The sequence below is a fragment of the Micromys minutus genome, assembly GCF_963924665.1.
Source record: "Micromys minutus genome assembly, chromosome: 8".
In the NCBI taxonomy this organism is placed as follows: Eukaryota; Metazoa; Chordata; class Mammalia; order Rodentia; family Muridae; genus Micromys; species Micromys minutus.
The window spans coordinates 64881144-64905837 of record NC_137977.1 but is presented as its reverse complement, the minus strand read 5'-3'; the positions used below and the strand labels follow the sequence as shown (position 1 = coordinate 64905837).

The 24694-nt window shown below is 38.6% G+C and overlaps 1 protein-coding gene across 2 annotated transcripts in view; it reads left to right on the top strand.

Annotated features, from left to right (window-relative positions):
• The window catches only part of ATP9B (ATPase phospholipid transporting 9B (putative)), a 177470-nt gene that overhangs the window by 13674 nt on the left and 139102 nt on the right, over positions 1-24694 (top strand). For both annotated transcript variants that reach the window (XM_080919981.1, XM_080919982.1), the window contains exons 3-5: positions 757-907; positions 4938-5051; positions 16315-16423. In XM_080919981.1, coding sequence (XP_080776107.1) covers positions 757-907; positions 4938-5051; positions 16315-16423 — 374 coding nt within the window. The remainder of the gene's footprint in view (positions 1-756; positions 908-4937; positions 5052-16314; positions 16424-24694) is intronic.

Genomic DNA, 24694 nt, shown 5'->3' with positions numbered 1-24694 from the left:
CTGTGGTGGTGTTCTATATGACTCACTATAATAATGGGAGCTTCTAGATCTCTCTAGATCTCTCATGTCCCATGGAAGCTGGCTGAAGATCTGAGTTGTCAGTTTTAATTATTTAAAATCATCATGCCCTCTGTGGCTACTGGACTGTGTATTGATAGTGTCAGCATGGGGTCTTCTTGTTTCAGAGTCAGTGGTCAAGAATGGTGACTTTGCAAAGACACCACCAGAAGACCTACAGAGTCAACTAACCTAGGCCCACTGGGGCTCACAGAGCCTGGGCCACCAGCCCGGGAACATGCAAATGCTGGGCCTGGATCCTCTAGACGTTTGTAGCAGATGTGCAGCTTGGTCTTGTTGTGGGTCTCCTAACAGGGAGACTGCTTGGTTGGACCTCAGTGGCAGAGGACTAGTGTCTAGTCTTGCTGGGACTAGATGTCCCAGGATGGGGTGTACCCAAGGGAGCTTCCCTTCTGTGAGGAGAAGGGGAGGGGCTGTGGGAGGAGGGATTTGGATGGGTGGGACTGGGAGAAGAGCACTGAGGGGTGCTGTAATTGAGATGTAAAGTGAATAAAAAATAAATTGGGGAAAACAAAGAATGGCGACTTTGTAATAGAATGTTCAAAGGGTAATGATAGGTTAGCATTAGACAGATTATTGTCCAAGGAATATAGACAATCAGTATTGATTTTTAAATATGTAAACTTAGTTTAGACCTTTCAAAAGGCATACACATTCTATGTCTCTCATTTTGTGTAGTTGCTGTGATTGGCTGATAAATGTCTGTCAAAGGAAGAGAGAACTAAAGGCTCGAACAGTATGGCTTGGATGTCCAGAGAAGTGTGAAGACAAACATCCTAGGAATTCTATCAAAAATCAGAAATACAATGTATTTACCTTTATACCTGGGGTAAGATGATTGCATCTTCAGTATCAGTGGATGTCCCAGCCTTTTGTCCTCTAAAGACACATGTAGAAGCTGCTTGTTGATATAGCTGTTTGACAGTTTCACACCTTCCCATCTCAAATACTTTGTGTTTTCTTGGCTCTGTCTACTTAAGGAAATGCATAACTTTAGTATTGCTTTCATTTTTGATAAGCATTTATGTTACAAGAATATAAAAGTATAGAAAGTACAAAACAGGTAAATAAGCTTTAATCCTGGGGACACTTGAAATTTGTTTGGAGGGCAAATTAGAATAAACATTGAATCTGCCAAGGAATTTCACAAAGGAAGTATCCAATTTGTTCACAGTAACAAGATATGTCTCTGTATTTATTTATAGATACCTTTCTATATTAAACTGCTAATCTCATCCCTTGTTACAGTGTTAACTCATTAGTTTCTTGTAAAGAGTATATTGCTAAATTTAAATGCTGAAGGTTAAATATCTTACTACTTTTTGTTTCTAATACTTTAAATTAAATTATAAAATTGGATTTAATAGTTTCAGTGTACCTGGTTTAATGTGGAGATCTTTGATCCACTTGCACTTCAGCTTTGTACAAGGAGATAAGAAAGGGTCTCTTTTCATTTTTTCTACATGCTTAGTGCCAGTTGAGCCAATACCATTTGTTGAAGAGGCTGTCCTTTTTTCATTGAATGTTTTCAGCTCCTTTGTCAAAAATCAAGTAGGATCGAGAAATGGAACTTAATGAGATTGTAAAGTTTCTGTAAGTCTAAGGATACTGTCAAGAAAACAAAACAGCAGCCAACAGATTGGGAAAAGATCTTTACCAACCCCACATCAGATAGAGGTCTAATATCCATTGTATAGAAAGAACTCAAGAAGTTAGACGCCAGAGAATCAAGCAATCCTATTAAAAAATGGGGTACAGAGCTAAACAAAAAATTCTTGATTGAGAAATATTGAATGGCTGAGAAGCATATAAGGAAGTGCTCGACATCCCTAGTCATCAGGGAAATGCAAATCAAAACAACACTGAGATTCCACCTCACACCAGTCAGAAAGGCTAAGATCAAAAATTCAGATGACAGCAGATGCTGGTGAGGATGTGAAGAAAGAGGAACACTTCTCCACTGTTGGGGGGGTTGTAAACTGGTACAACCACTGTGGAAATCAGTCTGGTGGTTCCCCAGAAAATTGGACATAGTACTACCTGAAGACCCAGTTATTCCACTTCTGGGCATATACCCCAGAGAAGCTCCAACATACAACAAAGACACATGCACCACAATGTTTATAGCAGCCCTATTTATAATAGCCGGAAGCTGGAAAGAACCCAGATGTCCTTCAGTAGATGAATGGATACAAAAATTGCTGTTTATTTACACAATGGAGTACTCCTCAGCTATCAGAAACAATGACTTTATGAAATTCCTAGGAAAATGGATGCATTTAGAGAATATCATCCTGAGTGAGGTAATCTAGTCACAAAAAAACAGACATAATATCCAGTCACTGATAATTAGATACTAGCTCCAGAAAGCTCTGAATACCCCAGAAACAACTCACAGGCTATATGAAGCTTAAAAAAAAAAAAAAAAAAAAAGCCAAAAAGTGAAAGTCTCAGTCCTTAGGGGGAAAAAAAAATGTGTATAGCACCCTCTCAGAGTGTGGTATACCTGGACCTTAGATCATTAATAATTCAAGAGCTAAGAATACAGCCTTGTGGCAATTTTTGGTATTCAAAAATCATTATGTTTAATCTATACACACCAAGAAAACTCTGACTGTTTCCATGTTACGTTCTGTTCTACATGTACTTTATGCTTATGGTAACTAGTAAGATTTCAATGCATACTATCAAACCTCTAAAAAAATTAAGTACTGACAAAAATATATTCATATAATGTCATGCCAAAATGCTTTTGAAAAATCTGTACATGTATCTCTCTTTTTAAAATAAAGTTGTAAGAAAAAAAAAAAACCTCAAGAAGCTAATTACTAAGAAACCAAACAACATAATAAAATATGGGGTATAGGTCTAAACAGAGAATTCACAAAAAAAAAAAAAAAAAAAAACCTAGATTTGTCATGAATTTGGAATAATGGATTAATTTTTGCTTTTATATATCATTTCCTATTTTAATAGATTTCATGCTTCTTTATGAGTATAAAGGTAGCTGATGTGTATTATATGTATTTATTTCACAGGAATTTGTTTTCTTTCTAATCATTGATTCTTAGAAATTAACATGGCTGAATTGTAGAAAAAAATTCAGTCACACATCTTATATTTCTATAACAAAACGTTGGCAAAATTTAGCTGTTAGTTCTTACTCTGTTTTGCAAGAAAAGCTTGTTATTATGTAGAATAAAAGTTTCTTTATCCCTTTATGCTTAATAAAAAAATTGCAATGAATTTCTTTTGGACCATAATGGTCCTCCCAACTCCAGGTCCCCAACCATTGACTAATAGGCTTGATCTCCGTAATCAAAAGAGCAATCTTTGTTAGTACAATAAAATGTAAACTGACTTTCAGTCAGATAAATATTCTCATCTATTTTTGGACAAAGCCACTGTTTCTCCTTAAGTGCAAATTTATTGAATACAAAGTGTCTAAGAATGATGCATTGTCCTAAAGATCATAGTTAAAGCCAGTAGTGTAACTCAACTTTGATGAGTGTGAATTCCCACAGCCACTGGCTGCATTTTGAGAATACCTGTTGATGGCTCTGCACAATGCCTGGTTACTGTGTGCATGATTTCCTTCCTTATCAAGTCTCTGAAATTAGTCTTTTCATCTAAAACGTAGTATTTCAGAAACATTTAGTAATTACACAGTAGGAATTCTATGCCATTTTTAGCACAAATGGCGATTTCTGAATTGCTAATAGATATAATTTGTGCTGAGATTTTTTAGAAATTGCTGAAGAAAAAGAGCTTTCTTTCCTGCTGAGATTAATTTATGAAATAATTCAAAACATTTTAGACAGCAATTGAGCATGATTATGGATATAAACATATTGAATGTAACTGTTTTCGTTACACACAGAATTGTATGATGATGCAGGTACTTCAGTATGTGCAAACTGGTTCTAGCTCTTTAAGCTAACAGAAACCATTTAACCCATTGATCTCTTGTTGAAATTGCTGTGTCTTTCACCTAGCACAAGGAATGGCTTCCAAAAAGATTTTGATTTACAGTTTTCAACTTGCAAGCTTAACTGAAAGTAGACTGCCTTTTGATAGAGTCTCTATGTAGTCCTGTCTGTCCTAGTCTGGTCAATATGTAGACCAGGCTGGCCTTGAGATCATCCTGGATCTGCCTCCCCAGTACTGGGATTAAAGGCACATACTTTTTTTTTTCTTTTCTTTTTTTTTGCAATGCTGATTAAACCTAGGGACTCATGTATGCTTGCCCAGTGTTTTATCACTGATCTCTTATCTTCAGCTCTTACCTTCTGGAGAAGACTCTATTTGAGTAAAAAAGGAAACAAACCTTTCTAGTTTTAGCAATCTTAAAATTATTAAATGATGAAATTTATTTTACATTTGAAAATAATGTGAAAAGTCAAGTACTAAAAGACACTAAAGAGTATATGTAACCTGTTTTTTTTTTTTTTTTTTTTTTTTTCTCCCCTGAAAACTGGTCTGTTGTTTACATAGTTTTTTGGTAGTGGGTTCTATTTTGAGAACTAAATCAGTAAAGTATTATGTAGTCATACTTGGATCCATTAGCTTGTTTAATACATATTTTTTAAAGCTCAGTGTCTGTGCTATCTTACATTTCTGCCTGACTTTCTGCCTTTCTATCTATGCACGCACGAACGCGCGCACATACACGTACACACATACACGCACACACACAAACACACAGATACATGTATGTATATGTCAAAATTAGTTGATTTACTCTGAAGCATCATGTTTTTACTGATGGTAATCTGTTTGCATGTTACTCTGAGTTTAACTGATTAAAATGTTAATACGTTTTTTGAAAGGGTTATACTAACTTTTTAATTCTTTTTTAGGTTTTGTATGAACAATTCAAGTTTTTCTTGAATCTCTATTTTCTGGTAGTGTCCTGCTCACAGTTTGTACCAGCGTTGAAAATTGGCTACCTCTACACCTATTGGGCTCCTCTGGTAAATACTTCTCTAGTTATGCTACATTTTTAATACTTAGCATATAGTTTTAATATTGAGGTGTTTGGCGTGAGTTGGCTGCATTTGAGCACTTCTTAAAGAACATGCTGAGTTTAGTGACCTAACTCCCAAGTCCTGTAGTATATACTGCACTATAGTATAGTGCTGTCAGTGTACCTGCCTGCAGAGCTGCAGCTGTGTGTTTCCCTACTTCTGCCTGGGTCCCTGCACCTGGGCTAGGACAGCAGTAGCCTGCCTGCTCCTGTGTTTTCCTGTGCCCTGTAGCTGCTGGGAATGGTGCTGGTTGGATCTGTTGAGTTACTCTCCTGACGCTTGCCTGATGGTGAGCTCTAAGGTATTTGACTGCAGGATAGTGTCCGGTTTTTTGCCAACCATATAATATTTTTTGAAAGGCTGGTAATGGTATACCTCTTACATCTATTCTGTCTTTGTACTTTTATATGATTTGTTGATTATTTTGGTTGCTCTTATTTTAGATCAGTAGTTCTCAACCTGTGAATCATGACCCCTTTGGGTGTCTAATGACCCTAAGATCATTGGAAAACATTGATATTTACATTTTCACTCATAACAGTAGCAAAATTACAGTTATAAAGTAGCAACAAAATAATTTTATGGCGGGGGGGGGGAATCATCACAACATAAGAAATGTATAAAAAGGTTGCAGCATTAGGAAGGTTGAGAATCACTGGGTTAGATAACTAGAGGCAATACAACAGATAACATTATTCCTTCCCTCTGTGCACATGACCTACAAAATTGAATGTCCCAGTGGTCTGTTCTTAAGCTGGTCCATGCTGACTATGTATGTCCCTTTATTAACCAGAGACTTCCCAGTGAGGCCACAGACCTAAAGGGACAGTGAGACCTTTGCCTTGGCAGGTTTAGTGCTCATTGTTAGCAACATCATATACTGAGATGTTATTAATGACTGCCAGCCCACAAAACCATAGGAGTAAGGTAGACTTGAGGAGTGCCTGCAGCATCCCATAATTGTATGGAATGTAAACACAGAGTTCCCAAATAGATGAATGCATGTTTCACTTGACAGAAATTAGGCTCAAGGAGACATTGGCCTTGGCCTGGGAGCAAAAGTGACACACCTCCACTGTAGCATGGCAGTCTGTCTGGGTCACCATTCTCAGAGTTGTTAGTGTATATGAAAGACCTTTAAATTGAGATTACTGTTTTGAAAGGATTTATTCTTTAGAGGCGTGGTGATTGGTAAGACATTTTAAAATAGAATGGCAAAGACTGTGAAACTATGGAGCCCATAAGAGGGGAGAGAGGTGTCGAGTGTGGGAGACATGAGAGCAGAGTGGAAGCTGTGAGGAGTGGGCAGAGGAGGATGAGAGCCCAGGAGGAGAAGAAAGACAATGCCAGTTAAATCATTGCACGTGCGTGTAGGATGAATATATAATTCTTTTGATCAGGTTCTTTGTATCCAGCACTAGTATAGGCAATGTTGGTACAATGGTGAACACAGCTAGACAAAAGCTTATTCTAATAGACTTTTAATTGTCAGGGAGAAGACAGCTTAGAAACAGATACGTAGTGCTAGGTTTCTTTGTCATTGCTGTAAAGAAGAAAATAAAGAGCAAAGTAAAGGGTAGAGGAAAATAGGTATAGGTTTAGGTAAGATTGGGTCAAGGAAGGTGTTTTGGAGGGAGTGGCAATTGAATGCAAGATAGTTGGCCTTGTAAAGAATAGGAAAAAAGTTTCAGGCAGAAGGAACAGCAGTTGTGTGTGTGACATGCTCCAGGGCATGAGCTTGTTATCCTGCAGGAGAGTGTGGGTGGGAGGATATAGTGGTTGGAAAGGCTAAGAGGGGTAATCTAGGGCATGAACATGTGGCATACTATAGTGGAACACTATGGATAAGGAGATAGTAACTGAGGATGTGGGGAAAGACACCCTTACTCACTGCTGCTAGAAGTGCAACATAGTGTGTGCAGCCATTATGGAAATCAGTTTTGGAGGCTCCTAGAAAGCGATAAATAGAACTGTAATGTGACCTATTTCACTCCTGGGTGTATAGTCACAACTCCATAGCCTATCAAGAGATATTTGCACACCCATGTTATTGCTGTTTTACTTAAGCAGTGAGATGGAACCAATCAAGGTGATTGTCAACAGGTGACTGGATAATAAAAATATGGAACATAGAAAGTGAAATAATAATAGCTATAAAACTTAATTAAAAGATTAAATCTAGGGCTGGAGAGATGGCTCAGTGGTTAAGAGCACTGACTGCTCTTCTAGAGGTCCTGAGTTCAATTCCCAGCAACCATATGGTGGCTCACAACCATCTGTAATGAGATCTGATGTCCTCTTCTGGTATATCTGATGACAGCTACAGTGTACTTATAATAAATAAATATTTTTTAAAAAGGTTAAATCCACAGATATTTGTAGATTTTTTATTAAAATAAAATTTAAAAATCTTAACAAGAAAACTAAGAATATAGATTCTACAATCTGTATGTACATTTTTTTAAAAAACAGTATCCAGGGCACATTTTTTTTTATACACGTTTATGTTTTGACATCTTTTCTCTGCTTACTTTCATGTTTAATCATGTTGTTCAGAGAAAAAAGTTAATTAGCATTTCTAGAGTTCTTTTATCTGAAAGCCACTAAAACATGAAGCCATCTTATAGCTGGTTTCAACCCCGCCCCCCCCATCCAGTCTATTCCATGTTCTGTATGTTTCTTGTGACTTGATAGGCATCTCCTTTAGGTTAGGACAATTTACTTTTGTGACTTTCTTAAAAATATTTTCTGAGCCTTTAACCTGGGCTTCTTTTTCTTCTATTCCTATTATCCTTAGATTTGGTTACTTTTTGGTGCCAGGAGTTTTTTGCAAATTTAACATTTTCTTTGAGTTATATCTATTTTTTTTTTACTGTGTTTTCAGTATCCAAGATTATCTCTTCTATCTCTTGTATTCCATTGGTGAGGTTAATGTCCTATGTGAGTTTGTAAATTTTTCATTTCCAGATTTTCCTCAATTTGTTTTTCCTTTATTCTGTTTCTACATCCAGGTCTTGATATGTTTCATTTATTGTCTTCCACTGTTTGTTTATTTTGCATAGATTTCTTTTTTTTAATGAGACTAATATCTTTTTTTATTTATTAGTTTTGAAGAAATACAATTTTAGTTTGCATAGGTTTCTTAAAGATATTTATTCATTTCCATTTTAAGGAGTTCTATCATATTTATAAATGCTATTTTTTAGGCCTTGTCTTGTGCTTTGGCAGTGCTGCAATACCCAGAACCTGTTGTTATAGGCCTGCTGGACTCTAATGGAGACATATTGTCCTTACTGTTAGTGATTATGTTCTTACATTGATGTTTAGGCATATGGGTTTGGGAATGACTGTATTTCAGTGTGTTGATTGGTTTTGTCTTTGTTGGGTAGGTGTTTGTTCCTTGGGTTTTGTTGCCCTTTCTGGTTCTTAGGTCAGTGAGGTGCCTGTGTGTTGCCTGGTAGATAATTTTTTTGAGATTCTAAGAGTTGTGGCCACTGGGAGTTCCAGGTAAAATGTGTTCCTGGACATGACAATTAGGAATGGAAATGTTCTAATTGCTGGGGTGGCAAGGGGTTACATGGGAGGAAGCAAAGGTGTTCCACCAAGATCCTTAGGCCCATGGGATTGGGGACAGAGAATGAGGAGAGGTCACTATAGTTATCTACAGAGCTGGAGATCTGATTGGGGGTTGATTTGGATTCCTGGAGTGAGATGTTCACCATCAGCAGTTTGCCTTCCTGCTTCCTGGGCTGGGGTCTGTTGTCCTCTTCATGACTGACATTCTAACTAGGATTAGGTGGGTTTCACTGTAGGTTTAATGTGCATTTCTCCTTATACTTCTTGGCTGTTCATATTTCATTTTTGATACCTGTTTTTATTTTACTAGCCCTTTTATCATTTGGGTTGTTTGGCTTTTTTGTTTTGTTTCTTTTCTTATGTATTTTGAAGTTACTGTATTTCTTCCTTATAAAATACTCTTTTTTTTTTTTTTTTTTTGTCAAGTAGGTAGTCAATGTGGATGAGAAATCAACTTGAGAAGTATCTTTTTTTTCTTTTTCAGTCTCTTTTGTATATTTTTTGTGTATGGACATTTAGAACTGGAGTTACAGGGTGTTATAAGACACTATGTGAGAACTGAATATTGTTCCTGGAATATTAATCTGTGGTCTTAACTGCGGAGTCCTCTCTCCAGCTTCTGACTTTTTTAAAGTAGACTGTATGTTTTATGAAATTTAATTCATTAAGCCTTCCATTCATTTGGATCTTTTTAAAACTTTTTGTATTAGAAAGTTTAAATTTGGATGGACTCATGGCTCCAGCTGCATATGTAGCAGAGGATGGCTTTATTGGGCATCAGTGGGAAGAGAGGCCCTTGGTCCTGCCAAGGCTCAATGCCCCAGTGTAGGGGAATGTCAGGGTGGGATACAGTGGGTAGGTAGCACCCTCATAGAAGCAGGGGGAGGGTGGGTGGAGTAGGGGGTTTATGGAGGGGGAAACCGGGAGAGTATAACATTTGAAATGTAAATAAAATATATTAAAAAATACCCAAAACTGTTTAGCACCTAATTTTAAAAAATATGAGAACTAACAAAAGATTAAAGGTATCAAGATCAGAATAAAAATACACAGGAAAAATTTAAATATATAGAGATTTGCAAAAACAGAATACCACAACATATTTAGTAGAATCACTAGTCAAGAGGAAATACACCTGGAAGTGAATTTAAGTTATTCCTTAGAGAACATAATTTAAAATATTTTCATATTTTGATTAGGTGCTAATAGAATAAATCACGACATTTTAGGTTTTAAATATAGCATAGATAACATTTGCTGTGATTTAATTATAGGGTAATTTTCTGTTGAAAGTAATTTTCCCCATCACAGGTCCCTTTTCTAGCTTCCTGGCATTTATCCTCCCTCACTCCCACGTAGTTTCACTTATGTAAAAACTGAAAAGCTCAGCTACACACATGAGAGACAACACATGCTTTTAGTCTTTCTAAGTCTGGGTTACTTCACTTAATGCAATGTTTTCTAGTTCTGTGAGTTATCCAGCAATTTCCACACTTTTATTTTTCTCTGGTTGAACAACATACTGTGTTGACGTGTACCACATTTTCCTTGTGCATTTATCTGTTGATGAACATCTAGGCTGAATCCATTTTCCTGCTGTTTTGAATAGAGCAGTGTTCGACATGGACGTAGAGGTTTCTGTTGCAGGATACAGGACCTGTGGAAGATGCTTGGGAGTTGTGTAGCTGGGCTTTACTGAAATTGTGTTTCTAGCTTTCTGAGGAACCTCCAAGCTGATTCCTAACATGGCTTTACAGTCCCATCCCCAGCAGTGGTGAGCGTTTCCTCACGTCCTCTCCAGCATCTGTTGCCTTATATGTTCTTGACATAGCTGTTCTGACTGGGATGAGATATAATCTCTGAGTAGTTTTAATTAGTATTTTTCTGATGTATAAAGATGTTGAACATTTTAAAACTGTTTATTGGCTATTTTAGTTTCTTCTTCTGAGAGCTCTCTGTTCAGCTCATCCTATTTTTTAATTGGGTTGTTTTATTATTTAGTTTTCTGAGTTCTTCCTGTGTTGTCATTGATAAGACCCCCCCCATCTGTAGGTGCCTCTTCTTGTGATTACAGTTTATTTTACTGTACAGAAACATTTTAATTTCAAATTGGACCATTTGTTAATATTTGGCTTTATTTTCTACTATTGGAGTTCTATGAAGTTCTTGCCTGTGCCCATAGCTTGAAGCGGTTTCCCTATTTTTTCCTGTAGTAGTTTCAGAGATTCAGTTTGAATGTTAAAGTTTTTGATTCATTTGAAGTCGATTTTTGGCAGAGCAAAAGATGTAGGTCTATTTTCAGTCATCTAAATGTTTCTACCCAGTTTGCCAGTGAGAATTTTTGTCATCATTGTTAAAAATCAAATCAGACCAACCAAAGACTCAGAACAGTCTGTTAATGTAAAGGCCCATTGATTGGAGACCCTGGAAGTCGAGAAGGAGACAGTGGCATCTGCTCACTTTCTGGCAGATGTGACAGTACTGAGACTTGTGGCTCTGCTGACCTGATCCAGATGTTCCTCAGCTCACCCTTCTTTTGGAACTTTAGGAAGCACAGTTATATCATTCCTTGCCTATGACAGGTTCACTTTTCTTCTGAGAGTGTTTGATTCTTGTTTCAGAAACTGGGGCCTACCCTCTGAATTCTGCTCCTTTAACAATCTTCCACTAGAAGGCCGGGCTCATTTTCACTGACTTCACAGTTTTTTAGAAGCGTGGGAATAGCAAGTTTTTTCTCTCTTCTAATTTATGATTATGATTCACTTGCTATTGTTAGAGTAAATTTTGTTGTCTTTAAGACAGGTTTAGAAGAATGAAGGTTAGTTTCACCTGGGGAATTCAGAAAAATACACATGCTGGGAACCTGCTCTGTGGAGATCAAAAGTAGCAATATGCACTTCAGGTAGGACCTGAGCCAGCCTATGTTGCAAAATCTTTTCAGGTGATCTTGGTATGCCCTGCTCCTTTAAAATGCTGTCTATAGTGTGTAGGTGAGTGCTTTCATCCTGCTGCCTTTCAGAGCAAGCCAGCTGTGAGTAGAACTTCAAGAAATCACCTGTACATCATGACCTGTGTATTTACTATCACAGATACATGATAGCGAATATTGTCCTACCTAGGAGTAGCCTCACAGAAATACATCTCTGGATTCAGAGATGTGTACATTTCATGTTATACAAATGTAACTGTGACTGAGCATAGATGTTCTTGCAGTGGAATTGTCCCACCATCTATAATGTGCTAAAATAATACTGGTATGTGTTTAACTACTGCTGTAATTGAATCAAGGAAATTCATCTTCATATGTACTGGGATTCGTGATTCTTTCCCCTTTAGGATACTGTTCTAAATTAAGTGTGTGTGTGTGTGTGTGTTGGAGGGGCTTGTAGGCTCTTTAGACTGAAGAAGAAATTCTCATACCTTATTCCATACCAGAATCACATGATAAAACTCATTGTGTAGCCCAGGCTGGCCTCAGGTTCCTGGCAATTGTCTTACTTCAACATCCTGAGTACTGAGAGTGCAAGCATGAGCTGCCAATTCTTTAGCAGTTTTCTTAAAGTTGTTTGCTTCTTCTTTTGTTGGGGAGGACCAGGTGTGTTCTGTTGCTTTGGTGTCATCTTTTGTGGCTATAGGTCTAATACAGTTATGACCCAAGCTTCTTGTCTCTCAGCAGTTCATTCGTGCTCCCTTCCTTTCTCAGCCATCCAGGTGTTTGATGGAAGCATACAAGTCGACCTTGTTTCTACAATCTTACATCTCACATAATTTACACAGTTGTTCCTGATCTGTTTCTTAAGATCAGGAACAAAGCCATCTGTCTTAAGCACTTCGGTTTTAAGTTTGATATCATACACTTTAAAGTGCTGAGGTAAATGAACAGGACAGGTAGATAAGTAACCAAAGTCATTTAGATTTAATTATTATTTATGTTACCCAGACAAAAAGAATCCCTGAACAAAGCAGTTTAAGGAAAGCAGGGTATATCGTAGCTCACAGTTTGAGGGTACAGACACCGTGGTGGAGAATGAGTAGGAACTCTTCACTGCCATAATCGGGGATCAGAGAGATGAGCACTCAGCCTCTAATACACACGGTCCCCTTTAGATTCATGCCTAGAGGGCTTTTGATTCTAGAGCCTGTCATTTTACCTGCCATTGTGAACCATTGCAGCTTTCTAATTCTGTATACAGATGGCGTCTTTGTGTATATAGGAAGAATCTAAGGAGTCCATACAGAGGAATGTTGAAATGGAAAGGAGAGTTAGTTAGCAAGGTTATAGAATACAAGATATGAAAACCATCTGTATTTTTATTATTAGCTATATCCATCTGAAATGAAACTAGGACAACAACTCCACTTGTAATAGTAACAAAAAGAAAAGGTATTTAGGGAAAATTTTAGTGAAGGTGTGAGAGTACATATTGCAAACCACAAGACATGAAGATTTGATTAAAGGAAAGTCATCCCGTACTGTGGACTGGTATTATGGTGGTAGCATCCTTCACGTGAACTACTGCTATAATCCACACTCTATCAAAATCTCACGTGGTCTCCTTCCTCCCCTGTCCTTCCCCTATTTCGCTCTAGAAAATTACTAGCTGATTGTAAGAATTGTTTAGAAAATGCTGGGGACCCAGAGTAAGCAGTGTATCCTAGAATGTAAATACAAATGGGAAACTACATGTCCATGTTGGAAACTATCACAATCTGATAGACATGAGGTACTAACATAAAGAAGCATACAGACGAGAAATATGACTTAACGTTTGTATCTAGGGCTAGTTGGTTTCCAACACAAGTACTAATGTAGTTGATGGTGAAGGGTAGTCTTGTAAGAATTAGAACAACTAACTGCATAGCCATACAACGAACAAAGGTGAGTGATTTCTCTTGTGACATAGGCTGGCCAGGCTGGAAAGGTATGCCAAGTGCAGGCAGCAGTTGGAGAAAGCTGTAGCACTGCTTTTGGGGATATCTGGCAGTGGGCTTTGTGGATAGCTGTGCCAGTGTGGCCCAAGACATGCAGAAAAGAAAACTTCAGCAGTATAGCAGGCAGTGCTACCTAAGGACGACAAAGGGATATTGAACAGTGGTCAGTACACAGAAGTCTGAGTTGTGTATTCAGAAGCAGAATACTTTGCCCAGACTGAATTGTAACATGATATTTGGGTGCTTTATTAACCAGTGTACTGTAAAGAATACTTCCCATTAATTCCCGGTTGCTCAATAAATGGCTGGGGCTTATGACTGGGCAGAAAGGATAGGAAGGCTGGGCTCAGAATCAAATGAGGGGTCTGGAGAGAGATCACAAGGGAGGAGAGAGAAGTATGAGAAAAAGAAGTCAGAGAGAGAGGGGAAGGGGGGTGGGAGGAGGGAGACAGGGAAAGATAGATAGATAGATAGATAGATAGAGAGAGAGAGAGAGAGAGAGAGAGAGAGAGAGAGAGAGAGAGAGAGAGAGAGAGAGAGGAGGCTGCCATTAGACAGGATAGACCCTGAGCACATAGACAAAAGATCACCCAGATTGGCAACTGACTATAACATTTGTGTGGGTTTTAACAGGTTGAGGGATTAGAATAATGGCTCAAAACCTGCCCAGCATAGTGCCTACAGCTTATTAATAAATGTAGTGTTTCTATATCATTTACTCAGGATCTATACAACCAAAAGTTGGGTAGAAACACTCAGACATTTAGGAAGAAAGGGCTTTAGCAACTCTCCAAGAAGCATAATTTTATACAGTAGATCTGGTTAAGTTCTACTTTGTTTTAAGGCAGTTTGAGTTGAGCTGCGTAGAGTCAAGTGGTAGCAGGATGTGAGACGGTGTCTGTGACATATAGCAAAGAGATTAGTCATTGTTTTTATGGTGAGACAGTTGTAGAGCCTAGATGTCATAGGGCCATTGAAATGTAACATGTTTGTAATTAGGAGGAATACATGGATTTGTAGCTAACGTGAGATAATGGGATGAAGGACATATGACTGTATGGCAGTCTCATTCTCTGTCTCTCTCACCCGTGTGTGTGTGTGTGTGTGTGTGTGTGTGTGTGTGTGTGTGTGTGTGTGTGTATTCCAGAGGACAGCCTTGACTGTCATTCCTCAGGTGCTGCACATCTTCCATACGGGTCTTTCATTGACCTGGAAGTCTCCAAGCAGGATAGATTAACTAGGGATCTCAGTGCTGGGATTACAAGCACTTGCCTTGTTTTAAAGTATGGGTTACAGGGCTCAAATTCACATTCTCACAACTGTGTAGTGAGTCTCTTCCTAGTCAGCCTCTGATAGTATGTAGTACTCTGCTTGCATGTATATTTGTTCACTGCGTGCATGGCTGGTGCCCGTGAAGGCCAGAAGAGGGCATTACACCCCGTTACTGGAGTTACAAGTGGTTGGGAGCTGCCCTGTGGGGAAAATCTAAGGATCATACACAGAGGAATGTTGGAATGGAAAAGTGAGTTAGTAGGGTTGTAGGATAACAGGACTATTTTCATTCTCATATTGTAGTCATAAACTCCTCTGGAGGAGCAGCCAGTGCTCTTAACTGCTGAGCCATCTCTCTACCCCATCCACTCCTTGCCCTGACATTTTAAGTTGTGTTTATACACAGTGCTGTTTAGCAGGGTTTAGTGAAGTGCTGTGTCAGTGGCTGTAGGACCTGTTCTCAGTGACCTATTTAATATAGCCCTTTGGTTTTACTTGAGAAATGCTGGAATAACAGATTACTAGTCTCTGAGTGGAATTCATTCAGTGCTCTGTTGTTTACAGTGTGCCGAATCTAAGTCATCAGAACAAGACTGTGGCTGTTGAAGAAGGGCTATTTATTTATTTATTTATTTATTTATTTATTTATTTATTTATTATTTAGTTACTTATTTGTCAGAATCCCACTGTGTAGTTTAGGCTGGCCTTGAACTTACTAAGTAGCTAGCCCATGTTGACCCCACTCTTGATATGATCCCAACTTCCTTAGTGCTAGAATTATAGGGGTATGCCACTATGCCTATCTTGGAAGAATTTCCCTGTAGCTTATCAGGAGATGCATATGTAGCCTTTAAAAATGGCAGAGACTATCTGTATCAGGTTTCACAATAGATGATAAGTGTGTTGAAGCTTCATTTAGCTAGCATATAAGCTACACTTGACAGTTTACTTACAAAGCAAAATAAAATCGCACCTCTACTCTACAGCCCAGTTGGTTGTATAATGAATAGTGTAAGAAGATGGATCAGTGTATCATATCTTGGGATTATCTTGTGTTCTTCAGTGACTGGATTCTACCTGAGACATGGGAGTGGAAGCTGAGACTTTACACAGTTATGGCTAGTGTCTGAATGCCTCTCTGTAGTAAGTTATCTACTGCTTTGCTGGAGAGCTTTTCCTTTTCCCTAGTCTAAGTAGTTGTGGGTGTTTGGATGTATGTCTGCAGACAGTGTGAGCTGTCTTCTTAGTCTGAAGGTTGTCAGTTTTTTACTACACATTGTATGTATTTTTTGTAGTTTTTATTTTCATTTATTTTGTGTTTTGGGGAATAATTATAAATTGAAGGGGAAAAAGTAAAACTAATAAAGCATTTCCTCTGCTTTTTTTTTTTTTTTTTGGTCTGCTTTCTAAAATACTTTTTGTTTTATAGGGATTTGTCATGGCCGTTACTATTGCACGTGAAGCGATTGATGAATTTCGACGTTTTCAGCGAGACAAGGAAATGAATTCACAGTTATATAGCAAGCTTACAGTAAGAGGTTAGCAAGAGACTTAATTTTCCCAGCATTTGCTTAGTATAAGCAAATTTACATAGAAAGGGAAGCATGTTCCCTCTGTTCTTGAAAGCACACATGATTGTATATGGGATCTGATTTTCTTTCTGTACATAATGCTAAATTTCAGTTAGAGTTTTATTTATTTTCATGATATGTATGTATATGCATATGTATATTTTCATAGTTTTATACACACACACACACACACACACACACACACACACACACACACATGTGCATGCATTTACACAAAGCTATATGAAGTGTTGTTAGAATGCTAGACTAGATTTGAAAGGAACCGAGCTACACGTGTCCTGTGATGCACAGTAGTACTGGGAAGTGTGGCCCATAAAGTTCAGTGTGCACACCATGGCAGTAAGCATCTGAAATTAGTGCTGTCATTCCATGTGGCCACAGGTACACACATAGTGCTTCTTACCCCATTCAGGCCATTAACCCCCTCTTAACAAATAGTTACGGAGCTGATTTTTCTCACTTTTTAGTCTGTAGTTGACAAAGGAGCAGTCTATCAGGAGGAGAATGGGTCAGACTGTTACAGCCTCCGTGACGTTAGAAGGACTAGGGATTGAACAGGGTGGGGCACACTGCACTCTTAGTGTGAGTTTCCTCAAAGAAAACCAAAATTCACTGGATCCCTTCTTCCATTTTTTTTTTTCTCCTTTTCTTCCACTGAAAACCTGGGTGACCTCTGCTTTATTTTTTCTGTCTCAGTTTTGCCTACTGTGAACATTTCATATGAGTGCAATTATATACTATAGCCATCTTTTGTCATTGGCTTCATTCCTTTGGCATGTTTTCAGGCTCATACATGTTACAGCATGAAGTTGTTTTTTTTTTTTTTTTTTTTGGGCAGGAAACATTTTGCAGCACTACACAGCACATGGTCATCTGTTCAACACTGGGTGGGCATTTGGGTTGTTCGTATTCTCATGTTCTTTCACTGTTATGACTAACATGCCCATGAATACTTCTAGACCAGCTTTTTCATAAACTGTTTTATTTCTCTTGGATATTGTCCAGCAGGAATGGTGCTTAAGGTTGGGTGATGAGTCTGTTTAGTTCTCTAAAGGAAGCACCATCTGGTTCTTGATTGGCTGCATCATTGGGCATGGTTGCCAACAGCGCACACAGGTTCTGATTTTGCCATGTCTTCAGCAGTACCTGTCACTGTCTCCCGTGTTTTATTTACATTTTCGAATGATTATTGAAATTGGATGTGTTTTGTGCTTATTGACCATTTACATATTTCCTTTGGATGTTGTATACTCAGATCTTTCAGCCAGTTTTTAATTGAGCCCTTGTATGTCCATTGCTGATATTTAGCTATCTTAGGGAAGGCCTTTGTCAGATTTATGACTGCACATAGTTTCTCCAATTTCGTATGTTCCCATTTTCACTTTCTTAATGCATAAACATTGTGATTGTTCTAATTCATTCACTTTATTCTCTTGTTTGTGCTTTTGGTGCTATAGCAAAGAAATATTTGGCCAACTCTAATGATTTTTCTAGTTTAAGCTCTGTATTTACATCTGATCCATTTTCCTGTATAATGTATTGCATAGGTCCATTTGTTTATATAAATATCAAGTTGCCTGGTAGCATAGAAATGCTATTCTCTTTATTATACACTTTTAAATTATTAAAGGTGGCTTGGAAGGTGGCTCAGTCAATAAAGGGCTTGCTGCATAAACATGAGGATCTGAGTTTGGATTCTCAGAACCCTTGTAAAAAGCTGGGTGCAGTGTTTAACATCTATAAGGCCAGTATTTGGTGATAGTGTGTGTTTGGGGAACAGACAGATTTCTGGTGCTTACTGGACACAGTCTAGCCTCATAAGTGAGCTCCAAATTTAGTTAGAGACTCTGCCTCAAAAATTAGATGTCCAGACTGAGGAAAACACCTAACATTGACTTTGACCTCCACCTTTGTGCACACACATGTGAGCACATGTGACTGCTAAAATGGAAGGTAAGACTTACTTTTAAGAAAAAGATCCCTCAAAGGCCAGGTAAACGAGGTTTAACTTTACATTGTTATTTTGAGAACAGTTTATAGATTCTAGCTTATTTTGAATTTAGTTTTACTTTGGTGTTTGTGATTAAGCAGAGATTGATGTTTTGTGCATTGGTGAATGGAGTGGTGATGTCAGTGGAAATTAATAAGCCTACTAATCAGTCAGTACAGCATGCAGAGCAGGCAGCTCCATGTGTCTGTCCTTCAGCAGAAAGTTTTATTTGCACCAGAGAGTCTTGAAAAATGTTGGATGGATAGTGTGTGTGTGTGTCCCACATGCACGTGTTCAGTAGTGGAGGCCAGAAGAAAGCATTGCTTTCCCTGAAGTTACAAGAGGTTGTAAGCCATCCATTGTGAGTGCTGAAAACTGAAACTGTGCAAAAGTAGCAAGCAATCTTGATGGCTGAATGCCCCCCCACCTGCACTTTTAAAATACAATACTTAAAACGCTATTCAAATACCTATTGCTTTGATACATTCGAAGAACTAAAAGTAGGATGACCTTAAAAATCTGTTTTCTATGGGTAAACCATTGCAGTTATGTAAAAGCAGAAAACTTGATAGGCTAGTAAACACACTGGGAATCATAATATCCAGTAGCCTCTCATTCGAGCCGAAATGTTTCAGGAAGCATTCTTGACATTGCTTAGTGCAAAGTGTGAGTGTTGTGTATGTCAGCCCAGGCTCCAGTGAAGAAATGGAGCAGCTTGAGCAAGGGCTGTCTGGAAGGCCTTCGAGTCCCTACTCTGCTGAGTTGGAACTTTGGGTATTGTTCATCCACAACCCTTTACTTTTCAGAGGAGATCCACTGAAAAGCTTGACATGCGTGACTTGTGTATCCAGCAGGTAGCTTCTTGTTTCATAATTCTGTGATTGGTGGTGAGCTCTCTGATTTACTTTCACTCTTCTCTCCAGGGGCACTCACCTCATATACATCCAGGTATTTATTCTCACATTCTCCCTCTCTCTCTGTCACTCCTCATTCACCCACTCACACACCCACTCACCCACCCACTCACTCACCCACTCACCCACTCACTCACTCACCCACCCACTCACCCACTCACCCACCCACCCACTCACCCACCCACCCACTCACCCACTCACCCACCCACCCACTCACCCACTCACTCACCCACTCACCCACTCATTCACCCACTCACTCACCCACTCACTCATTCACCCACTCACTCACCCACTCACTCACCCACTCACTCACCCACTCACTCACCCACTTACTCACACACCCACTCACCCACTCACTCACTCACTCACTCACCCACCCACTCACCCACTCACTCACCCACTTACTCACACACCCACTCACCCACTCACTCACTCACTCACTCACCCACCCACTCACCCACTCACTCACCCACTCACCCACCCACTCACTCACCCACTCACCCACCCACTCACTCACCCACCCACTCACCCACTCACCCACCCACTCACCCACTCACCCACCCACTCACCCACTCACTCACCCACTCACCCACTCACCCACCCACTCACTCACCCACTCACCCACTCACTCACCCACTCACTCACCCACTCACTTACTCACTCACTCACCCACTCACTCACCCACCCACTCACCCACTCACTCACCCACTCACTCACTCACCCACCCACTCACCCACTCACTCACCCACTCACTCACCCACTCACTCACTTACCCACTCACTCACCCACTCACTCTCTCACTCACTCACTCATTTATTCATATCCTCTTTCTTTCCCTTTTCTCTCTTCCTGTCCCTCTCTTCCTTTCTCTTTCTTTTTCCTTTCCCCTCCTCTCTTCCCTCCCTCCCTCCACCTTCTCTCCCCCCCTACCTTCATCTGTGAGTGTGGTCTGAGGGTTGTATTTTGGGCTCTCTGACATTAAAAGGGAACTCATCAGACATCTCTGCAGGACAAAGTAAAATGGTTTAAGAAAAAACAGGCTTGAAGCTCCAGAAAGGTAACATGGGCAGCTATTAGTGACTGAGCCCACATGTCAGGGGTGTTGCCTCTAGCAGAGCTAGTAGGAAGAATTCTTGACTTCCAGAACTAAGGATTTCTCATCAGGTAGCCAAGGAGGAATGTATCATCCCCCAGTCAGAGACTTAAAAGGTACAAAGGGTTGTCAGGGTGAATGAGCCCAGCCAGCTGTGTGCTGTTTGGTAATTACCAGATTGGAATTCTGGCCTCCCATGGATAATTGAAACACAAATCATTTTTTTTAACTGAACAGTTTTTATTTTTATATTTGTGTATTTGGGAAAGTGGCATAACTATATTTTAATTTAAAATTTATTACAGATTTTTTTACTGTATTTAAGTATTTTTTATTATTAACCAAATTTATTTTAAAAATCAGAGATAAATGTACAGATTTTAAAAGAATTTTTGCATAAAACTATATGAATATAGTTTTTGTCAGTACTTGAATTTTTTTTTAAAGGTTTGATAGTATGCATTGAAAACTTACTAGTCACAATGAGCATAAAGTTCATATAAAACAAAACGTAACATGGAAATAGTCAAAGTTTTCTTGGTGTGTAAAGATTAAACATAATGAATAAATCTTCATTTTTTATTTGTTGGGAGACAGGGTTTTATTATGTACACTTAGATGATCTAGAACTTGCTGGGTAGACAATACTGGTCTTGAACTCAGAGATAAGCCTTTCTCTGCCTCCCAAGTATTAGAATTATAAGCATAGGCTACTACATGGAGCCAGAAGTCTTCATTTTTTGATAGTGACATTCTCAGGTTGTAAAGTAAGCTGAGCCATAAAAGATGCATATTTAGAACTGAAAATAATTTTCCAGACACGGTAAATAGCCATGTAGCTCAGGGTCACCTCAAATCCACGCATGTACTGCACCAGTTATAAGACCTTTTTGTAAATCAACATGTTATGTCTTTTTGGAACATATATACTGTTCTTTGCTTTGGCTTAGGCAATGGGTCTTTTCTGGTGTTTTATTGCCACTGTTTTGGTAATTTAGGGAATTGGACCCAGGATTTTGTGTAGAGACTCTACCATTGAGCTACACCACCAGTCCATTTTGAACTTCGAGGCAGGGTCAGCTCTAACTCACTTCATATCTGCTCTTTAACTAGCATCTCAGACCCTTGTGTTGTGCTCATGTCATGGCTTTCTGTCACTTTAGCCACCTTCCAATATCACATACAACCTTTTAAATTGTCGATGTTTGTCATATGTGTAAGATAGGTCTCTAGGCCAGGGCTGGAACAGGGAAAGAGCTACATTATTTCTTCATATCCCACTTGGGCTCTGTTGTACTTCCCACTTAACAACTGATAAAAGCCAACTGTGCTCTACCCACATAAATGCATGCTTCTTGGCCAAAACACAAAAGCAACCATTGATGATCTATGGCACAACATGAGTGGACCTCAAAACCAAAAACCCTGAAAAGTCCAGGAGTCCAGGTGCAAAGCTGAGCCATGGTCATGACTGTAGCAGTCTGTGTGCACTCTGTTGGTTTGCTTCTCTCAGGCTGCTTTTGAGATTGAGGACTGATGTTATATTGATCAGTCTCTCTACAACCCTGTAGGGTTATAGTTGTCATCTCTCTCAAAGATGGGTACCTGGTTCTTCCCAGATTTTGGCCATTCTGAGTAAAACCTCTGTGGATGTTTTCATTTAAGTTTTAGTTTTCTGTTGGATAAACACCTAAAGGGAAAATTCCTTGTCACTGGATAGATGCTTTTTTTTTTTTTTTTTTTAAAAAAAACACAGCAGGGTAGTCACAATACACCATCTTATTCTGAAGCTTAATAGGCACTCAGATACCAAATATATATAACATTTTAAAGTTAAGCATTTAAGCACTAAAGGTGTGTAGAAAAAATAGGACTTGTGTTGATTGAGTTGCTACAAGTCTAGAGACTATGTCGCTTTGTACTTAAGAGTTCTGGAATAGAGGGACCTTACTAATGGAGCAAGTGCCAGAAGTGTATCAGAGGAAGCAAGGGTTACTGTGCAGTTGTCAGATGAGGTGCTAGGTAGACACAGACCAAGCAAGGGTGGACAAAGTAGGAATATACATTAATGAAAGGCAGAAAATTGATTTCCGGTTGTCATAAAGAACTTGTATGTCATTATACAAATCTTAATTATCTTCTATGGAATTGTCAAATATTGGGGTAAGGAGATAAATCTAATCTTTAGGTCTTTCAGTGAGTTCTTTTGGAGTTCAGGTTGAAGTAGAGAAAGTATCGTGGAGTCTATTTTGTGTTATGCTGTGCATACAGAATTTAAAAGTAAGGGTTATCACTGACACCTAGAGACTGGGTATGCTTACAAGGAGCATCAAAGGGAATACAAAATCTTGGCTCCTGGGAATAAGACACAGTGATGCTTTTCTTCTGGCAGGGCCCACTCTGCCTTTGCAGGACAGTGACAGGGTCAAATGTTAATTCCTCAATAGATAGGTTGTGCAGAGCACCTCCTAACTTCTGCTCAGTATCCCCGAGGGTTCTCTGCCAGAGAATGGAATGAAGCTATTGAGGTTCTGTAGTGACAGTGTTACCACATCAAAAGCAAGCAGCCTCCTGAGTGTAAGGTTAAACTGTTCAGGAAATTAGGTGGTATTAAAACAATGTACCAAGTCTTCAAAATGTGAAAAGGTGAACTTTTAACTAGAGAGATTTTAGGCAGTTGCTATATGGACTAATGTTTAGACCTCTCTAGTTTGGTTCTTAAAGGATAGCTTTTCCATTATCCCACACTTACCTCAAACATCTGTGGTTAAGTAGTCCTCCTGCCTCAGTGTTCCCCAGGGTGATGGACCTTAGCCTTTTGATTCATAGTGTAGAATTATTAATGTCTGAGAAATCTTGACACTTTACTGTAAATTATCCCTTAAACATGTAATTGCTGACTGCATAGACATGAAGGACAGTCACTGTAGCATGTCTACGTATTAGGCCTTTAGCATGTCTGTTACCATACAGTGAAGTAACCAACCTTTTGGGGGATTTAAGGGCTTTATAAAAGAACAAAAATGGATGTGTCTCCTGTATTTTAAAATGTTTTTGACATGTTACTATATTACATCATTTAATTACGGTTTTTTTAAACCTGTGTATTAATCTAGATACAAAAAGGCAAGAAGAAGGCAAAGTGCATTGGCTGGCTAGGAGAGAAAGTGGAATTGAAGGACAGCATAGGGATTCTGTAGAGATGGCCAAAAAGTCGACGGCAATCTTAACTGCTTCATACTTGTGAGAACAGCATGGACTGGAAGCTTAGAGTGACCATGCTTGCAATGACTAAAGACTAATTCCTTTGCATTTTTTGCCTGTTATTAGACTCACACTTGCTGACTGAGAAGCTGTGATAAATTTGTTTCACATATAATTCTAAAGAGCATTGATGTCTTATGAATAAAAAGTAGTTGTAGCCCTTCTTGGTTTGCCTCCCTGAGAAACATGGGAAATGTAATAGTACAGTTTTACAGTGTGCCAGACAAAGCAACTTTTCAGAAACTGTGGTACTAGTGACACTCCACTTCATTGAAGGAACACTTGGAAATAAGTTTTTTTTTTTTTTTTTTTTTTTTTTTTTTTTTTTGTGAGAAGTTGAAAGGAGTGAACTTCAGTATAAAAATCTGGTTATGTTTTTGGTAATGCTCTGACTCTGGTATAGTCAGAGGAAAATGAATATAAAAGTTGCAGTCAAACCTATGAGTTTGATTCAGCTGTAGCTATGGAAACAGACCCATTTGGTTGTCCTTTGTCCTAAAAGGCAGAGGGAAAATAAGACAGGAGGAGGGAATGATTTGTCTGAGTTTTCATATTATCTGCTTAACATCATTTTTTTAGATAATATTTTATAGCTACTTAATAATATATATATATATATATATATATATATATATATATATATATATACATCTTTATAAATAACTATTTCATATGGGCATATAGACATTAAGGATTTACTCACATGTACATTGAAAAATTACTTGGAGAAGTAAAACTATCAGTTTTAAGTTCTGTCATTTGTTGGCAAACAATACTAGTGAATGAAGATTTTATATGTAATTTCCTTCACTTACTGTGTTTTCTGTAATTCCAGTGTTAAGGATATGTGCATCTTTGTGGTACTCAGTGTCAGTCACCAAATTATTTTATTTTGCAACGTTCCTGACCATTGCTATCTTCACTGAGAACTTAAAACAGTAAAGAACCATGTGACG